The sequence below is a fragment of the Marmota monax genome, unplaced genomic scaffold, assembly GCF_021218885.2.
Source record: "Marmota monax isolate L192 unplaced genomic scaffold, Marmota_monax_Labrador192_F-V1.1 WCK01_AAM20220418_F8-fsc00111, whole genome shotgun sequence".
NCBI lineage: Eukaryota > Metazoa > Chordata > Mammalia > Rodentia > Sciuridae > Marmota > Marmota monax.
The window spans coordinates 4762776-4780629 of NW_026695067.1; the positions used below are offsets into that span (position 1 = coordinate 4762776).

At 41.9% G+C, this 17854-nt stretch overlaps 1 protein-coding gene across 7 annotated transcripts in view; it reads right to left on the reverse strand.

Moving 5' to 3' along the window:
- Positions 1-16613, reverse strand: part of Pml (PML nuclear body scaffold) — a 42331-nt gene extending 25718 nt beyond the window's left edge. For 3 of the 7 annotated variants that reach the window (XM_046427926.2, XM_046427929.2, XM_046427928.2), the window contains exons 1-2: positions 16350-16612; positions 14169-14638 (exon numbers count right to left, since the gene is read on the reverse strand). In XM_046427926.2, coding sequence (XP_046283882.1) covers positions 14169-14638; positions 16350-16478 — 599 coding nt within the window. In that variant the 5' untranslated portion in view covers positions 16479-16612. Of the gene's footprint in view, positions 1-14168; positions 14639-16349 lie in introns of all 7 variants that reach the window. The other 4 variants (XM_046427930.2, XM_046427932.2, XM_046427933.2 and 1 more) reach the window with 2 other exon arrangements.
- Between the last annotated feature and the right edge of the window lie 1241 nt (positions 16614-17854).

Consider the following 17854-nt stretch of genomic DNA (forward strand, 5'->3'; position numbering starts at 1 on the left):
GAAGACAGAGGAACAGGTCATCTCTGCTGTTTTAGGAAACAGGTAACTTGAATACAGGAAGAAGAAGCACTATGAAAATAGAACTGGTGGAGCTGGCACCAGAGCAGGACACTACAGCGGGGCCTGGTTTGCCTGAATGGCAACTAGAAAGCAGCCCCCCAAGCCTCCACCTCCACATGGCAACTTGGAGCTTTCACTCTGGTGAAGTAGCAAAGGAGCAGCTCTTCTGGAAACTCAAACAACTATAGGGCATAAAGGGACCCATCAGTCATCTGCACAGTAGTGTGAATGTATTTAACCAGAATGGTTTCATGCTATCTCTCAGGTGACAAGATTGAGGAAACAAGATTTCTAAAGCCAGGAGGAAAAGAGTAATTCTAAAACCTGGATTATTTTAGAAGAATGAACACATTATTCCTATTGATCTTCTCTCCAACTACTCATTGGTGTTTATTTTTAAAATTTTTTTTTGTTATACATGACAGTAGAATGTATTTTGACATGTTACACATACATGGATTATAACTTTCCATGGTGTTTATTTTTTAAAATTTATTTATTTTTTGGTACTGGGAATTGAACCCAGGGTCTCAACCACTGAGCCACATCCCTAGCCCTTTTTATTTGCTAAATTACCTAGGGCCTTGCTAAATTGCCAAGGCTAACCTTGAACGGGAAATCCTCCTGTGTCAGCCTCCAGAGTCATTGGGATTAACAGGTATGCACCCAGTTAGCTTCTCATTGGTTTTGAGAAGGTAGAGTGGAGAGCCTGAGAACTCAAAGAAGAAAACACCAGAAGTTAGAGAAGCAATAAGGAAATAAGTGAAAGAGGGAAGCACTTTCTATCTCATATTACATCTTATGGTGGCCCTTTACACAAGAATGAGGAAGAGAAAGTTTGTGTTTTCTTTCCCTACTCTTCTCCACACAAGTGCCTCCTCCCAAGACATATGGCAGGTAGATGGTGGAAGACAGTGTCTGTTGGACCACATCACTTATTCAATAAGTAGCAGGTATGTTGCTGCGTGTATTCCTGCTCCCCTTAGCATCATTAGGCCAGTGAATGGCACTACCATTTGGCAGCCACTCAAGCCAGGGACCAATGGGGTCATCCCATTGGATGCTGCATCACTTCAATAATAATTCATCATTAAGTTTTCCTGAGAGAAAACTTTTTAAAATATATAGGATTGGGAATATAGCACAGTTATAGAGCACTTGTCTTGCATGCATAAGACCCCCCCTGGGTTCAATCCCCCAGCCCAGCAAAAAAAAAAAAAAAATTTAATGATGAGTATCAACTTTGTGAAGGCATGAGCCTGGAGTGCAAAGATGATAAAGGCAGAATTCTGGCCCCTCAGCCTGTCACATCAGCTCCCACTGTTGCTGTTCTTTGTTCTTGCTTTGATTATTGTTCATCTCCCAGGGCACCATCTTGTACTTGGCCTTCCCACCTTGGTCTCTTCAACCCCAATCAACTTTTCTTAGTATTTTCAACATGGAATTTTTAAAGCATGATTATTAGCATCAGAAGCAGAGGTGATAGCAATGATACCCCTCATAAGTACAATCAAAATAGTGTCATATCTGTTATATTGCTAAGAAAGGAGATCCAAGCTTTGGAGAAAGTCAGATCACCTAGGGAAATCATAACAATATACTACAATTATATAGTATTGAATGCTGGTGCACATTAACATAACATGGATTTACCTGCCAATAAATGTTACCAGAAATAAGACAAGGTTTATCACCTAGAAAATACAGTGATTACTGAGATGTTTTTACTTAAATCTGATTTGCTTTCAGTAAGTGAAATGTCAAAAGAGATGGGAATAGCTAAAGTAATCAGTCAATTAAAAGTAAGCATAAGAAAAAAGATGTTTGATATTTAAGGTAACAATAACACAACATCATATTAGGCAAGTAACATATGGTTAAAACAAAAAGTTTCATCTGGTTGTTCCAATCCTGAAATACCTCACTAACCCTAAAAGCTTTGAAAGAAATATATCTTTGAAGCTTGGTAAGTCTTGTTTTTTTTTTTTTTTTGGATACAGGGGATTGAACCTACTGTAAAATCTGCCACAGCAGGAATTTGTTACAAAATTCAATGGCTAAGTTAATCATTAAATGTTAATTGAATTCAATGACGTAGAAAATAAGCAGTTAACTCCGTATGTGACATAAATAATTCTGATATTCTCAAGTATTTTTAGAATAATGTGTAGAAAATTATTTTTATTTTTTAAAATATGTTTTTAGTTGTTAATGGACCTTTATTTAATTATTTTTTTATTTATATGCAGTGCTGAGAATTGAACCCAGAGCCTCACACATGCCAGGCAACTGCTTTATCCCTGAGCCACATCCCCAGCCCGCGAAAATTATTTTTATATAGCTTTGAACATATTTGGTGGTTCTGATATTGGTTACTCATTCAATAGTCATAAAATAAAGAAGTTCCCTGAAATATTTTTAGATTACTAATCTGAAAATACTTAAAATTAATAAATAAAAACAACTGTAATTCTAGTGGAAATAATCCAAGAAAAAGAAAGCAATGAGAAGGAAGAAAAGGAAGTCAGAGGAGTAAACAATTTCATGGAAAAAACCAGAATTTTTAAACTGAAGGAGCATGCCATTCCTGAATAATTTAATATAAAATGCTTAATACCAAGACAACTTGGTTAATTAATAAATTTCAAGAACGAAAACTATCTTTAGGCATCAATACAGAAAAAGCAAATCAGTTTGGCCTCAACCCTCAGTTCAACCCTCAGACACTGCAGACAGCAGTGTCTACAAAGTTTTGAAGAAAAGATTGTGACCCAGAACTATCATACCCAGAAAAGATGCCATTCAAGTATAGAGTACACAGAGACATTCTCAACACCAAGAGACTCAAGGAACTCAGAACACAGAAGACCTTCCTGAAGAAAATTGCTTCTTGTTGACAGCATTCATCCAAGAAGAGCTCAACTGGAATACAGAATTCAGGGGCTGGGGATGTAGCCCATTTATTGAGTACCTGCCTAGAATGAGTGAGGCCCTGGGTTTGATTTCCAATACTGAAAAATAAATTAAAAAAAAAATAAATATATATATACAAAATTTGGGAAAAACAAGGTTAAGGTGAAAGAACCAGTGCCAAATGTCTACTACTACTGTCTAATATGGAAGCTTTTCATTAAAAATGAACTATGAAGGCTCCAACTACTTAATGTCTTAGTATTTTTTTTTTTAAATCTTAGAGAGATCTTTTAGGAAGATTTGTTTTGAGGTGCTGGGGATTGAACCCCAGGGACTCACACATGCTAGGCGCTCTACCACTGAGCCACACCCCCACCCCTAGAAAGATATTTAAGAAAATATGTCTTTGAAGCTTGGTAAGTCTATTTTTTGGGGGAGGGGTTACTGGGGATTGAACCCAGGGGCACATAACCACTGAACCACATCTCCAACCCTTTTCATTTTTTATTTTGAGACAGGGTCTCACTAAGTTACCTAGGACCTCACTAAGTTGCTGAGGCTGGCTTTGAACTTGTGATCTTCCTGCCTCAGCCTCCAGAGCCACTAGGATTAGAGGAGTAAATCTAATTTTACATTAGTTCTTTTTCTTCTGTTAAATTAAAAAAAAATTAAGCTTCACATTGCTTAAGTAGCAAGCTCACTCTTTTTTTTTTTTTTTAAATATTTATTTATTTATTTTTGTTTTCGGCGGACACAACATCTTTGTTTGTATGTGGTGCTGAGGATTGAACCCGGGCCGCACACATGCCAGGCGAGCGCGCTACCTCTTGAGCCACATCCCCAGCCCAGCAAGCTCACTCTTAATAATATAAGCCTATGGGAAAATGCAGTCTTGAGCTCTAAATGAATGAGGAGCAAAATTCTTTCTTCAATTCAGTCCTTATTGCTTGTTGCCAGAGCCTAAAGGCAGAGGCCAGCTTGAGCAAAACAGGGGCACACAGTCTGCACTCAGGATCCTGCAGCCTGTTCTCAGCAAGCTCTTCTGTCAGGTAGCTCCTTTGGACAATGGAAATAATTCTCTTCCTCTACAATTTTACAGGAGGGTGCTGGAATTAAGATAGCACACGGCAAACATCTCAAAAGGCAGGATCTTGCTCTATTGATTGAATAAGGAAGGTGGAATCCAACCGGAACAGCCAATTACCTGGCTCCACTGGAAAGGGGCTGCCCAGATCCCCAGGAGTCAAGGTGCTCCACTTAATGCTGGCTTCAAATCTGTCCCCTGTATGTAGTTCCATTGTAATCTACATACCTAGAGTACTTTTTCTTCTTGGCTTTCCTTTGCAGTAGACATTTTTCTAAGACATATTAAAGACACATTCTATATTCTATCATTCTGGACCTCCCTTCAGGGAGCCACACACTCCTTATTCTTGGTCCAAGAACTTTGGGGGAGCATACGACTTGGGCACAAGCCAACCTGAGTACCCCCCAGCAGCCTGAGCAATCTTTTAAGGAGAGAACCTGACCCAATCACAGAGACGCTGAAACTTGGAATTCAGGGAGAGATTCTCATTGTCTTCCCCTGGATTTGAGATTGAGGGTGTATAACAGAAAGGCAAGTCACAAGAAATTCAGAGAAATCCATCCTGAGACATGATCAGAATATCCAACTGGGTTAGGTCAGAGACCAGCTCATCTTTATTCACTTGTATGTCATCCATCCATTCATGTTTTTGCTTAAGCCACTACCTTAAACATTTCTCACTAATTTATACCAGTTATCATCAAAGCTCACAGAACCTACAAACCTCTTCAAGGTACAGCTCAATGCTGACTCTTTCACCAAGGCTTCCTTAATCCTCCACCTAATTAAATGCAAGTTCTTCCTTCTTAAAATTGCCACAGCCTTATCTGGACTAGTGGGTCCTTGCCATGGAGCACAGCACTGTGCATGTACCACACAAAGCTCTCTGTAGAATCAGACTCCAAAGACACCAATTCTCATATGCCCGGCAACAGCATCCCAATGCCAGGCATGGATAGCTGCCTCATAAATAACTGCTTAATGGCTGGCTAGGCAGATGGATGCATGTGATTCCAGTTAGCCTAATTTTATCATTTAAGAATCAACTGCTAGCCAGGCACTGTGGCACCGCCTGTAATCCCAGTGGCTCGGGGGGTTAAGGCATGGGGATCATAAATTCAAAGCCAGCCTCAGCAACACAGCGAGGTGCTAAGCAACTCAGTGAGACCCTGTCTCTAAATAAAATACAAAATAGGGCTAGGGATGTGGCTCAGTGGTTGAGTGCCCCTGAGTTCAATTCTTGGTACCTACCCCCCACCCTATGCCCCACCCCCCAAAAAAGAATCAACTGCTAATTTCTTTTCTTTTTTTAAAAATATCTTTATTCATTTATTTTTATGTGATACTGAGGATCGAACCCAGTGCCTCACATGTGCTAGGCAAGCACTCTGCCACTGAGCCACAACCCCAGCCCTCAACTGCTAATTTCAATCTTGTGTTCAACAATCTTCTAAAATCTCCAAGGCCTCTATACATAAGCAGCAGAGCCTACTCCCACAGTTGGAAAAGGAGAGATCAGCCTCCATGAGAAGTAAGACAGTACACTAATCCTAATCCTGACCTTGGTTTGTGTTTAATTCATTGCTTTCTTTCTCCAAAATATCCAAAGGGATTGGTGGTGGTGGTGGTGGTGGTGGTGGTGGGGAGTCCCTTTTATCCACATATTATTCTACCAAATGGAACTTTTGGTTCCTCCAGGAAAAGGAAAACAGTTGCTCTGGCTCTGAAACCAAGTCCCCCAAGTAATTTCACAGAAAACCTTGGAAAAGAGTCATTTATTGTTCTTCTGTCTTGCTGCCCAACTTCTGCCAGAAGCCCTTCTTCTACCATGTGGTACTTCTCATGGGCCAAGAAGCAATCCTAATATCACCATCCCCAATAAGATGAAATTTACTGAGAACTGCATGTGGGGCATCAGGCAGGGCTGGGACTGAAAATGACAGCAAGATGCCCAGGATGCAAACTTTGGCGATGCTCATTTTAGGTTCAAGAGGGCAAGCAGGCGAGGGCCTCCTTAAAGCCTGCACCTTCAACAGTGGGCTGCCCTCCATCAGTCTTACCCCATTTATATCTCTCTTTTCTTTTTTTCTCTGACATCCTGGGGATTGAACTCGGGGGCTACTAAGCTACATCCCCAGCCCTTTTCATCTTTCTCTGTCTCTCTCTCTTTTTTTCCCCTTACATTTGCCCTTTTCATTTTGGGACAGGGTCTCCTTAAGTTGCCCAGACTGGCCTTGAACTTGAAATCCTCCTGCCTCAGTCTCCCAAGACACTGGAATTACAGGCACACATCAACAAGCCTAGCTGCCAGCATTTGTCTCTTCCAACTCTTCTTCAGCCAGCAGCACAGGCTTTCCCTGCCTTGTCACCAATTTTGCCACTGCACGTCATTAACCTCTGCCCTGAACCCTCCCTGTTGCCAATCACCATAAATCCTGGTCTTGGGAATTTTCTCCCTCTTATGATCTGGTACAGTTTTAAACTCAATTAACAGATCTTTTGTTTTCTCCACTGAAATACAATTCAAGCCCTTGGCTTCGATGCCCCTGGATTAATTCCCCCACCTCAATTGACCAAGTTTTAGGTTCTAATAATTAGACATAGAGGGACCTAGGCCCTACCTGCAGTCCTCGGCACAGACCACTATTGGGTGAAAGCCCCCTCACTCCCAGCCAGTACTTCCCAGGGCTCTTCAGGGTCCTGCAGGCCCTGGCAATGTGAGACCCTGACCTTCCCTCCACCCTTCCATCTCTGCCATATTACAGGCCTCACTCCTACCTTAAGCATGGCCTCAGCCTCCTAATGAGGCTCCTTTTTTCCTGTCCAGACTCTTCAGCTTCAGTTTCTGAATATATTCAACATATGGTAGTAAATCTCATCAAAGTCTTCGTGGAATGGGGTGAAATATGTATGCAATCAAATAAATAAATACTGGTCTCTCTGCTCCTAAAGTTGCCCCCTCGAGTCAAAGTAGCTGAGTGCAGGGAGATCTAACCATGTACTTCCTCCTCAACCCCCTCAGTGGGAGCATGCAGTAATCTACCAGATACCCACTGGTAAGACAAGAACATGTGCATGAGAAAGGGGTAAGCTGAGCACATCCAATGTTCTGGAAATTGCAGGTTAGAGTCCTAACTCCTTCCAAGCCCCATCCGATCCCAGCTCACCCTTTCTGTCCCTGTCCTCACGTAAACCCCATTATCACAGTTTCAGATGCATTCTGACCAGTGCCCCTGCTTTGCACACACAGCCCCTCCTCTCTGTGGCCTATCTTTCCTTACACAGCCTGCTTAGTGTGATACCATCCTGGAAGCAGCCTCCCCCTGCCAATCCAGGCTGGGCACGAGTCTTTCTGCGATCACTGGCTGTTGTGCCCACTTGCCTTTTTCCTCTGTGTTCTAATAGTCACCTGAGCACACATGGATGTCAGTGTGTGCTGAACAGGGGTTACTGCCACATAATCCCTCTATGAAAACACAGGCACAACAGAGAGCAAGTGACACAGGCTTCCTCTTACCACTCTGTGGTCTTGATTATTCATTGATGATTTGGTTCTTCTACCACATGGTAACCTCACAGAGGGCTGGGGTCCACTCTAGCTATTCAGATTTATATCCCAGCGCGAAGCAGAGAACATGCTACAAGATAGGTGTGACACAAACATGTGCTAAGAGAATAGACTCCACAAGCATGTTGATCAATGCCAGTAGCCAGATGGTATCCATATACCTGCCACCAGTCCTGGGTTTAAAGCCACCTCTTGGGCTGCTCCCCAATATGAGCTCCAAGTCAGCTCAGTAGCAAATGATGGGGTGGTTTATTACTGACTTGAGATCAGAAGGTAGTTGGGGTTATTCATGGAACTGAGAATTTGCAAAGAAATCATGAGTTTTCCCTATAACTACTGGTAAATAGTAAACAGTGAGCTGTGAGTGTAAATAACATGGTCAGGTTTTTTTATAACCATCCTCCATGGTCAAGGGACAAGAATCCTGCCCTCTTGCTGGCTGGACCAGCCTTGTCTGGTGTAGTGAGTCAAAACATGCCACTTTAGCACAGGATGATTTTGAACTGCAGGCAAATGAGAATCAACAGACACAGAAAGCAGCCTTCTCAGAGCTTCCTTTTTGAACAAAGCAGAAACTTCTGAGACATGAGGACTGCTGTAAATCTCCTCTCTTAGGGAAGGTTTATGGTCATGAAGAAGACAGAAAGTTGGCACCAAGATGGGCCACACACACAGCCCATACTCCTTTAGTTTCCCCATATATTTACCTTCCTAAAGTCTGCTACCTTGGAAACCTTTTCTTTTGTTTCTTTTTGTTGGTACCAGGGATTGAACCCAGGGGTGCTTAACCACTGAACCACATCCCCAGCCCTTTTTTATATTTTATTTAGAGAAGGATCTTGCTGAGTTGCTTTAAGACCTTGCTAAATTGCTAAGGCTGGCTTTGAACCTGTGATCCTCCTGCCTCAACCTCTGAAGCTGCCACGATTAAAGGCATGTACCACCGAGCCCGGCCCTTTTCTTTCATCTTATCACTTCTTTACAACTTCGTTTTTCATTTGTTAAGATGCTATATAAGCCGAAATTCTAACCAACTCTTATTCCTGGAGACTCCCATGTATAAGAACAATGTACAAGCTAATAAACTTGGCTTTTTCTTGATTATCTGTCTTTTGGTGATCTAATTTAGAGGGCCCTAGCAGGAGAACCTAAAATGGGTAGAGGAAAGACTTTTCCTCCCTTAAACTGGGGACAAATACACCTCCTACTCCTCTAGTGAAGGTAGATTACTTACAAGCTGAGTCCATCTGGGGTTCTGGGGGCAGACCTGTCCTCACTGCAGGGGCAGGGACAGTAAACTGTGCCTTACGCAACTGCTGCCAGCTCACATCGGCTGCCAATACTGAACAATCTGGACGTCAATCTTTAGTACATGGTCATGACCCAGAACCACAGGACCTATGTGGAAACCAGCAGTCAAAATGGAAGACCTGATTGAGCAAGTCTCTCCACCCCCAATGAAAAACGGAGGAGACAGGAAACAAAACTTCCAAACATGCCAACTTTTTTTTTTTTTTTCAGAGATGTAAGAACATATTACATTGAGACAATAAGAAAAGGCTGTTAGGGAAAAGCATACTGAGAACATTAAGCTCTTCTGGCAATTAAAAAAAAAAAAAGCATGAGTACTGGGGAATCAAAACAACTCAATCCAGGTAATAAAACACTGAAAGAAGTGTATAGGAGTTGATGGATTAGAAAATCAGTTCAAGGAGCCCTCTAAGAATCTGTGAGGAAAAAGGCAAAGTGACAGAATTTATAGGAAAAAAAAAAACAGGAAGATAATATACAGGATGTATTTGGCGTTCCAACATCCATATAGCAATAGTAGTAAAAATAAAAATAAGTAGGGAATCAATATATAAAACTGTAGAAGACAAATTTACTGAGCTGAAGACTTGAGTGTTCAGATCAACAATGGTTATGGAGGATTCCTGGAAAAAGAGAAAGATCTATACTCAATACAACTTATCAAGGATTTCCAAGAGAAAAAAATTATATAAGGATCCTTAGTAAATGAAAAACAGATTACTCACAGAGGAAAAATAATTAGAATTACTCATCTGAAACACTAGAGGCTGGAAATTTATGAAAGAATTGTGATTGCAACCTCAGAATTTGACAGCAAGCTAAAAGTTCCTTTATGTGTGACAGCAAAATAAGGACATGCAAATTAAGACACTGAAGGTCTCAAAAATAAAAATAAAATAACTAAATTACTTGTTGTTGAGGTATTCCAGCCAAAAGGAAATTCAATCACATTAAATATTTCAAGAAAGGGAAAGACAAAAAAAGAAAGAAGGAAAGACAACCTACAGAAAAAAAATTTTTGTGAGCAATGAAACCAATTAATGTCTAAGGTTATGAACAATTGTAATGTGATTATGAAGCTTAGTAATTGTTAAAATGGATGTTTAGAATAGAAAAGGCAATAATCTGGAACTACAAGTTCACATTATTTCAACCAAGTATGAAAGTGGGAAGGGAAAGATGGAAAAAGAAAAGTATGCAAAAGGTTTTATTTTGGCTGGAACAAAAATCATATTTTATTCTTCATAGCGATAGACAAAATAGGTTCTAATGTGTATACCTATACATGTATATGTACAAATATATGCGAGTGTATATATAGAAACTACTTGTAAGCCAAGTGTAGTTGCACATGCCTGCAATCCCAGCAACTCGGGAGGCTCAGGCAGGAAGATGGCAAGTTCAAGACCAGCCTCAGCAATTTAGCTAGACCCTGTCTTAAAATTAAAATAAATAAATAGGGCTGGGGATGTAGCTCAGTGGTAAAGCACTCTTGGATTCAATCCCAGTATCACATACATAAAAAAACTTACATATATATATCTCATGTACACACATTCAGTCAGCCCTCTGTGTCCACAGGTTTTATATCTGTGGATTCAACCAACCACAGATAAAAGTATTCTTAAAAATTGCATCTGTACTGAACATATATATACAGACTTTTTTTTCTTATTATTCCCTAAATAATACAGCATAACAACTATTTAAATAGCACTCACACTGTACTAGGTATTATAAGTGACCTAGAGGTGATTTAGAGTACATGCAGGAAGTGTGTTTGAGGTGGGGAGCGGTCCTGTGACCAACTTCCCTTGAACTACCGAGAACCTATTATCATATTAAAAAAAATGAAAGCTTACAAATTCAATAAAAAATTAGTATGAAATGTATAAGAAAACCTGACAAATCACACATATTTTATACAAAATTGATTAACTTTATAGCTAGACACAGGTGTGCATGCTTGTAATTCCAGCTACATGGTGGGCCAAGGCAGGAGGATTGTTAGTAGGCCAGCCTGGGCAACTAAAAGAGACCCTCTCTCGAGATAAAAATTTAAGAAGGTCTGGGGATGTGGTTCATTGGTAGAGTACTTGCCTAACAAATGCAAGGTCTTAGGTTCCATTCCCAGTACCACACACACACAAAATGTATTACATTTATGGATATAGAAAATAGCCTAAACAAATATTATTAAATGGAAACTAGCTGTGAATTAAAATAATAGAACATCATGACCAAGTAGGGTTTTTCCTTCTGGTAATTAAACAATGGGCAACATAAAGAAACACATATTAAATTAATTTTCATAGTAAAAAGTGAAAGGATACCCTTACAGAGTCCTAAAGGACATCTATTCCTGTGGTAAAAATGAAACAATATTGGGGCTTAGAACCTGTCTCAGTGACAGAACATTTGCCTAGGGAGTGCCAGGCCCTGGGTTTGATCCCCAGCCTGCAGAACAACAGTAACAAAAACAAAAGAATAGTAACAACAAAATTCTTGGTAAACCAAGTACAAAAAAATAAATTTCTTAATGTGATTTTAAGAAATTACCTAAGGAAGTCAACAATAAACATCATACTTAACAAGAAAATATTAGAAACTTTTTCTTTAAAGATAGGAACAAAATCAAGTTGCCTTTTCTAATCACTATTATGCAATATTGTTCTGGTGGTTCTGGACAATGAAACAAAGCTATAAAAAGTGGCAACATGTACAAGTATCCAGAAAATGAAAAGCCCTACGATTTTCAGATTTGTGAACCTAGAAAATCCAAACAAATCAACTGAAAAACTTAACAGAGATAATAAGAGAACTTGATAGATGGCTTAATATGATATTAATTTACATAAATTAAGATTAGTGAGGACTAATCATAATCAGTTATAAATTATAATGTAAAAAGATCTCATTATTGAGTATTACAAATTATAAATTCAAGACCTATGTTAATAAAACTATAAAATCCAAAAGAAATAATCAGGGATAAGGCCAATTATCCCCAGATTTAATGCAATTTCAATCAAAATCCTAATGAACATGTAAGTTTTGAAACTGTATAAACTGTAAAAGGAAAATAAGTTTTGAATGGGAAAAAGCAAAAAAAAAAAAAAAAAGAACAGAGACAGATCATTGGCATAGGACAGAGATTTACAAACACACTCATGACTACATAAGCATTTAGTATAAGATTTAAAAGGGGGCTGGGGTTGTGGCTCAGCAGTAGAGGGCTCGCCTAGTGTGTTGCAAGGGCCTGGGTTCAATCCTCAGCACCACATAAAAATGAATAAATAAAACAAAGGCATTGTGTCCAACTACAACTAAAAAAAAAAAAAAAAAAAGATTTAAAAGGGCATTTCAGGGGATGGGGTTGTGGCTCAGTGGTAGAGCACTTGCCCAGCATGCGTGAGGCACTGGGTTCGATCCCCAGCACCACATTAAAAAAAAAAAATTAAATAAAATAAAAAATAAAAAAAATAAAGGGCATTTCAGATCAGGGCACAGTGAGTATCTGATAAATGCAGTGGAGAGAACTGTTTTTCCATTTGGAGCTAGGCTACTACAGGCCTGTAATCCCAGTGGCTCAGGAGACTGAGGCAGGAGGATCGCAAGTTCAGTTGGTCTCAGTAACTCAGCAAGACCCTAAGCAACTTAGCAAGACCCTGTCTCAAAATAAAATATAAAAAGGACTGGGGTTAGGCATGCCTGGGTTCAATCCCTGATTTAAAAAAAAATCCATTTGGAGAGAAAAACAAAGCAATAATTCTTATACCATGCACAGAAACAAATTCCATATAAATTAAATTATAAAAACAAAGCCATGAAATTATTATTTATTTATTTTTTGTGTGGGGGGTGTTGGGGCACTGAGGTACACCCCCCAGCACCTAAAATATGAAATTATTGAAATAGAATATAGGAGAACATTTTTAACATTGGTATGGGGCGGGGGGGGCGGGGCGGGGGGGCGGGGGGAATGACTCTTTCCAGGGATGCATAAAAGCCACTATATCATGAAGAAAGAAATGGACAGATTCGACTACATAATACTAAAGACCTATGTAAAACACTATGCCACGTGCTAAGTGAAATGACAAAGGTCAATGCTGAGAAAACATATTTGTATTATAATAACTTCTTACACAAATAAAGGGAATAATTCCTCCAAGGACAGGCAAAGGATCTAAATAAACAACTCACAAGGTTGTTTACTTAAGAACTAAAGGGAGGTACCTGAGGAAACTCACAGAGAAACCCAGTAGCTAAAACAGCCACTGGACCTTAACAATCAGCAAAGAAATGCAAATTATTACTATAGGCTGTTGAGGAAAGAGGAACAGGGAGGGCTCTGCCATAAATTCAGCTTGTAAGGCAGTTTATCAGGAAAGTACAGTCGTTTTTCAATATGTCAGAATGAACAAGGAATAACTTCCCTTTCCACATGGATCTCCAAGAACTATAAAGTAGTATAGGAAGAGCCTTATATATCAATCTATTTGAATAGTCAAAAGTTCAGTTTTGTATGCTACCTTATTGGCTAAACAGGAGGGAAACAAGACCTTATAAGACTATCCTATCTATACATATGTTCACAAAGAAACTGCAAAGAAACATTCAAAACTAGTAACAAGGACTACTTACAATCAGAGGGAGGCAGAAGAGGTGGAAATTAGGCAGATAGGAATAGAATGGAGACTGTGTAAATTATTTGTGAACCATATAAATGTATTACCTATTTAAAAATGAAATGAACATCTGCTGTTTAATGATAATAATTATAAGTGGTTTGGGGGGATTTTGTTTGGTTTTCTTTTCATATATACATTCCCAGAGAGCACCGCCTAGCCTTACGATTTAGACTTTTCAGATAGAAACAAATACTTGTGTCTGATCCTAGAATTGCGCCTTACTGAGATTCCCTGTTGGCACTTAGGAAAAAGTCCACTGTAAGATTTTCTAAAGGGCAGTTTGGTAATATATATCATAATGTAAAATGTTCACGCTTCTTCGCCCAGCAGTGGCACTTCTAAAAATTACACTATTCATCCACGTGGGGACTTATAGCACAAACTGAGGTCATTGCCACAGAGGCTGCGGGTCCTTGGACCACATTTTAAGCTGGGAAGACCTAAAAGCTCCTTGTCTGCCTCTGTGTGACTTTTTTCATCTTTGCTCTCCCCAGCCCCTACCCGTGGGGCCATCCACCCAGGGCTGTACACTTACCTAGTCAGCGCAGGGGTGCGGTGGTTGGGGTTGGAGCAGAAGATGTTATTGGACTTGCGTGTGCCATCCAGGAACTCACGAGCTGACTGGCTGCGGAGCTCGGCCAGGGGACGCGCCTCATGCTTGAGGAACCACTGGTGCGCCTCAAAGCATTTAGAGCAGAGGAGCTGCTCACACTCGAAGCACCAGAAGTCAGCCGGTTCTCTGCAGCGGGTGCAAGCCGCCTGCGCATCCAGGATCTGCCGGTACACGGACAGGCGCCGCTGTAAGCTCTCGAAGAATACGTTATCCAAAGGCGGGGAGTCATCGTCGCCCTGGGGTCGGGGCGCCTGGCAGATGGGGCACTGCAGGCCCGGAGCCTCCAGGCATCCTGAGCACAGCGTATGCAAGCAAGGCAGCAGCTTGGGGCACTTGGCTGGTGCCTGGCATCCCTGGCAGTGCAGGAACTGGAACTCCTCTTCCATGGATTGCTGGAGAACCAAAGAAAGGGAGGTGAGGCCAGAAGTCCCAGGAGTCCCCACCCATTGGCCACCAGCCAATTCAATTGGAAGTCAAGAGTGAGAGCTCACATTCCATTCCAGGCAGTCATTTAATGATGCAAAATCCTGGCCTATCAGGCCCCCAGTTCCCCCACTTACTCATGCCTTCTTAATCTCACCATACAATCTACTTTCCCATCAGACAGAGTATTAGGCCCAGGGATATAAAAATGCATAGGATACATCCTTGCCTTCAATGAACTCAGTTGAGACCGTGAATATACTAAACACCAATCTCATTAACACAGTTTGTGAGGAGGCTCAAAAAGTTAATCTTAGAACTATCATATGACCCAGCAATTCCACTCCTAGATATATACTTGAAAAAGACCTAAAAACAAAGATTCAAACAGATATTTGTACACTAATGTACATAGCAGCATTAGTCACAATATCCAAGAGGAAACAACCCAAGTGTTCATCAACAGATGAATGAATAAACTAAATGTGGTCTACACATACAATAATGGAATATTAGTCAGCCTTAAAAAGGAATGAAATTCTGATACCTGAACCTTGAAGGCATTATGCTAAGTGAAATAAGCCAGACACAAAAGGAGAAATACTGAGAGATTCCACTTACATAAAATATCCAGAATAGTCGAGTTCATAGAGACAAAAAGTAAATTAGAAGTTATCAGCGAACAAAGGAGCTATTGCTTAAATGGTACAGGTTTATAGGGTGATGAAAAAGTTCTGGAAATAGATGGTGGTGATGGTTACACAACATTATTAATGAACTTAATGTCACAGAATTATACAGTTAGAAATGGTTAATATGGTAACTTTTATGGTATGTGTATTTCACCACACACACACACACACAAAAGTCCCACAAAAGTGCTCTCAATACAGTACTTGGCACATGAGAAGTACTCATAAATTTTAACCAGTATTGTTAAGTAATGTTATTCTTAGTTTTAAAATGTTAGTAATAAAAATTACAGCAATATGATGTTATTTGTGCTCTCATGAAGAGGAGCAAAAGGGCCCGGAAAAACATAGAACAAGGTGCCAAGTAGTTCCTTTGAGGGTGAAGGTGAGGGTCCCCAGGAGAAGGCTAAGGCAAAACTTGCAGGAGAAGGACTTAACAAACCCGCTTGTGGGTCAGAGGTGGCCAGGAAGGGTGTTCCGAGAGAAGGACTGGGAGACTTCCTTAAGAAGAAACCACATGAGCTGGAGCTAGGCCTTGGCCACGGTAACCTCTCCCTTCTGGGTTACAGTTCTTCACTTCTGATCTGGAAACTTGGGTGTTGTGGTTTTTGCCGAGCCTGGGGCATGCCTCTAGCTCCAGGTCAGTGCAATAGGGCTACTACCTGCATTCTCCCTAACCTGAGGTCCATCATCTGGGAAAAGGCAAGGCTCCAGGGTAAGTGGAAAGGCCAGTCAGCTGCCACTGACCAAACTGTTCAGTGGAGAACCACAGTCCAAATCGGTCCCCCCAGCTCATCTTGGTTCCCCTTCCTACTCTATCAGGCCCTTTGGCTACCCCAGCCAAGAGGGTCAGGATCCTGATGTCTGGCCTTCGCTCTTAGTGTCACTCTTTAAGATACCTGGCCTCGATCTTCATTACTCTTCGCAACTCTCCCACCACAGCAAACCAACAAAGCCTAAAACCCTTCATCCCCAAACCCATTAATACCTCTGCTGGGCTGTGGCTGGGCTGGTGGCCTCCGGAGGGGGACTCCGGGGGAGGCATGGTGGGCGTATGAGGCAGGACAGGGTCCTGCTGGAGGCCAGGAGATCCGGCGGCTGCAGGTTCCTGCTGCATACAGCCCAGCGCAGTTTCGATTCTCCGTTTGGATCCTCCGTTTGGATCTTGGAGGGCGGGAGAAGAAACCCAACTCGTGGCGTCAGTCAGAAGGCGGTCTCCTGAACTGTCTCCAAAGGGTAGGTACCGGCGGAGGGCCCGCCTCCGGAGAGGAAGTGAGACAGGGCTGGGGCGGGCCTAGGCGCGGAGAGGCGGGCTGTGGATTTTGAAGACTGGAGCGGAGCTGGGAGGCCAGCAGGGGAGGCGTGGCTGAGCTCTGATAGAGAAAGCGAGGCTGAGCATTCCGCCAGAGAGGCTTTGAGTCATTCATACATCTCACCTTTGACCTAGCTTTGTGCCCACCCTAGCTGGTACCTGGAGCCCTGGGATCCCGAGATGAACCACACACGGCCCTTGCTTCAAAGAACCCCAGATCTAGTAGAAGAACCAGCCCCCAAAAGGAGACTGTCGCGTAGTATGGGGACTGGCTGGAAAGGAGATTATGCATTTGGGATTTGAGCAAGCAGCGGGAATTCAACAGGGATGAAGGGACTGGGCGGGGCGGGGCTGCAGAGGGGTGGGGAACACTAAACAACAGCTGGGCAAAAGGTATGGAGGTTTGAAACAGGAGAGCCTGTTGGCGAGGTAGTTTGGGCCACTTTCAGATTTAAGAGGGAACTCATGAGGAGTGTACTAAAGAGACTGGACCAGTTTTGTAAGTGATAGGAAGTTTGTGAAGGGTTTGGAACCCAGGAATCTCACTATCAGCAGTGTGTGTTGGGACAGTCTCTCTGACAACCTAGTTGGACCATCCTAGGAGAGGGGTGTTATGCTCGAATTCGGGACCCCCAAAAGACCACCAGAGACCCAAGATCGATGTAAGCAGCAAAGAGGTGTTTATTGCGAGCTAGCTTGGTCCTCCGCGTGCACACAGCAACTGGTGTCGCTGAGAGGCCTCCGTGCCCAGGGTTTGCAGCAGTTTTATACATTCTTTGGAGAAGGCAGGGACCCCCACATACATCATAGCATCTCTTAGCAAATCATCACACACTGCGGGAAAATCAAACAACAACTCTAAAACATGATTAGCACATTCACTGGCCGGGAACAAGTTGGGTAGGGGTGATTGGTTACTACAAGAGGGGGATTCATTTGAACTGATTGGTTTAAGCCAAGAGGCATGTTCATGCTGAACTACATGGTTTCCCAACACCATAAACTACTGGGAGGGTCATCTGGCATCCCAGGTATTTCCCTGTCTCATGCTGATTGCTGGCTGCTAGGGGGTTGCTATGGGTCCCCACCTAGCCTGACTGAGTCAGGGACACCTGGCGCAGCAGATCTCATTTGTAGATAAATAACTTAGCAGGGTGGGAATGTGCCTAGGAGTGCTCTGT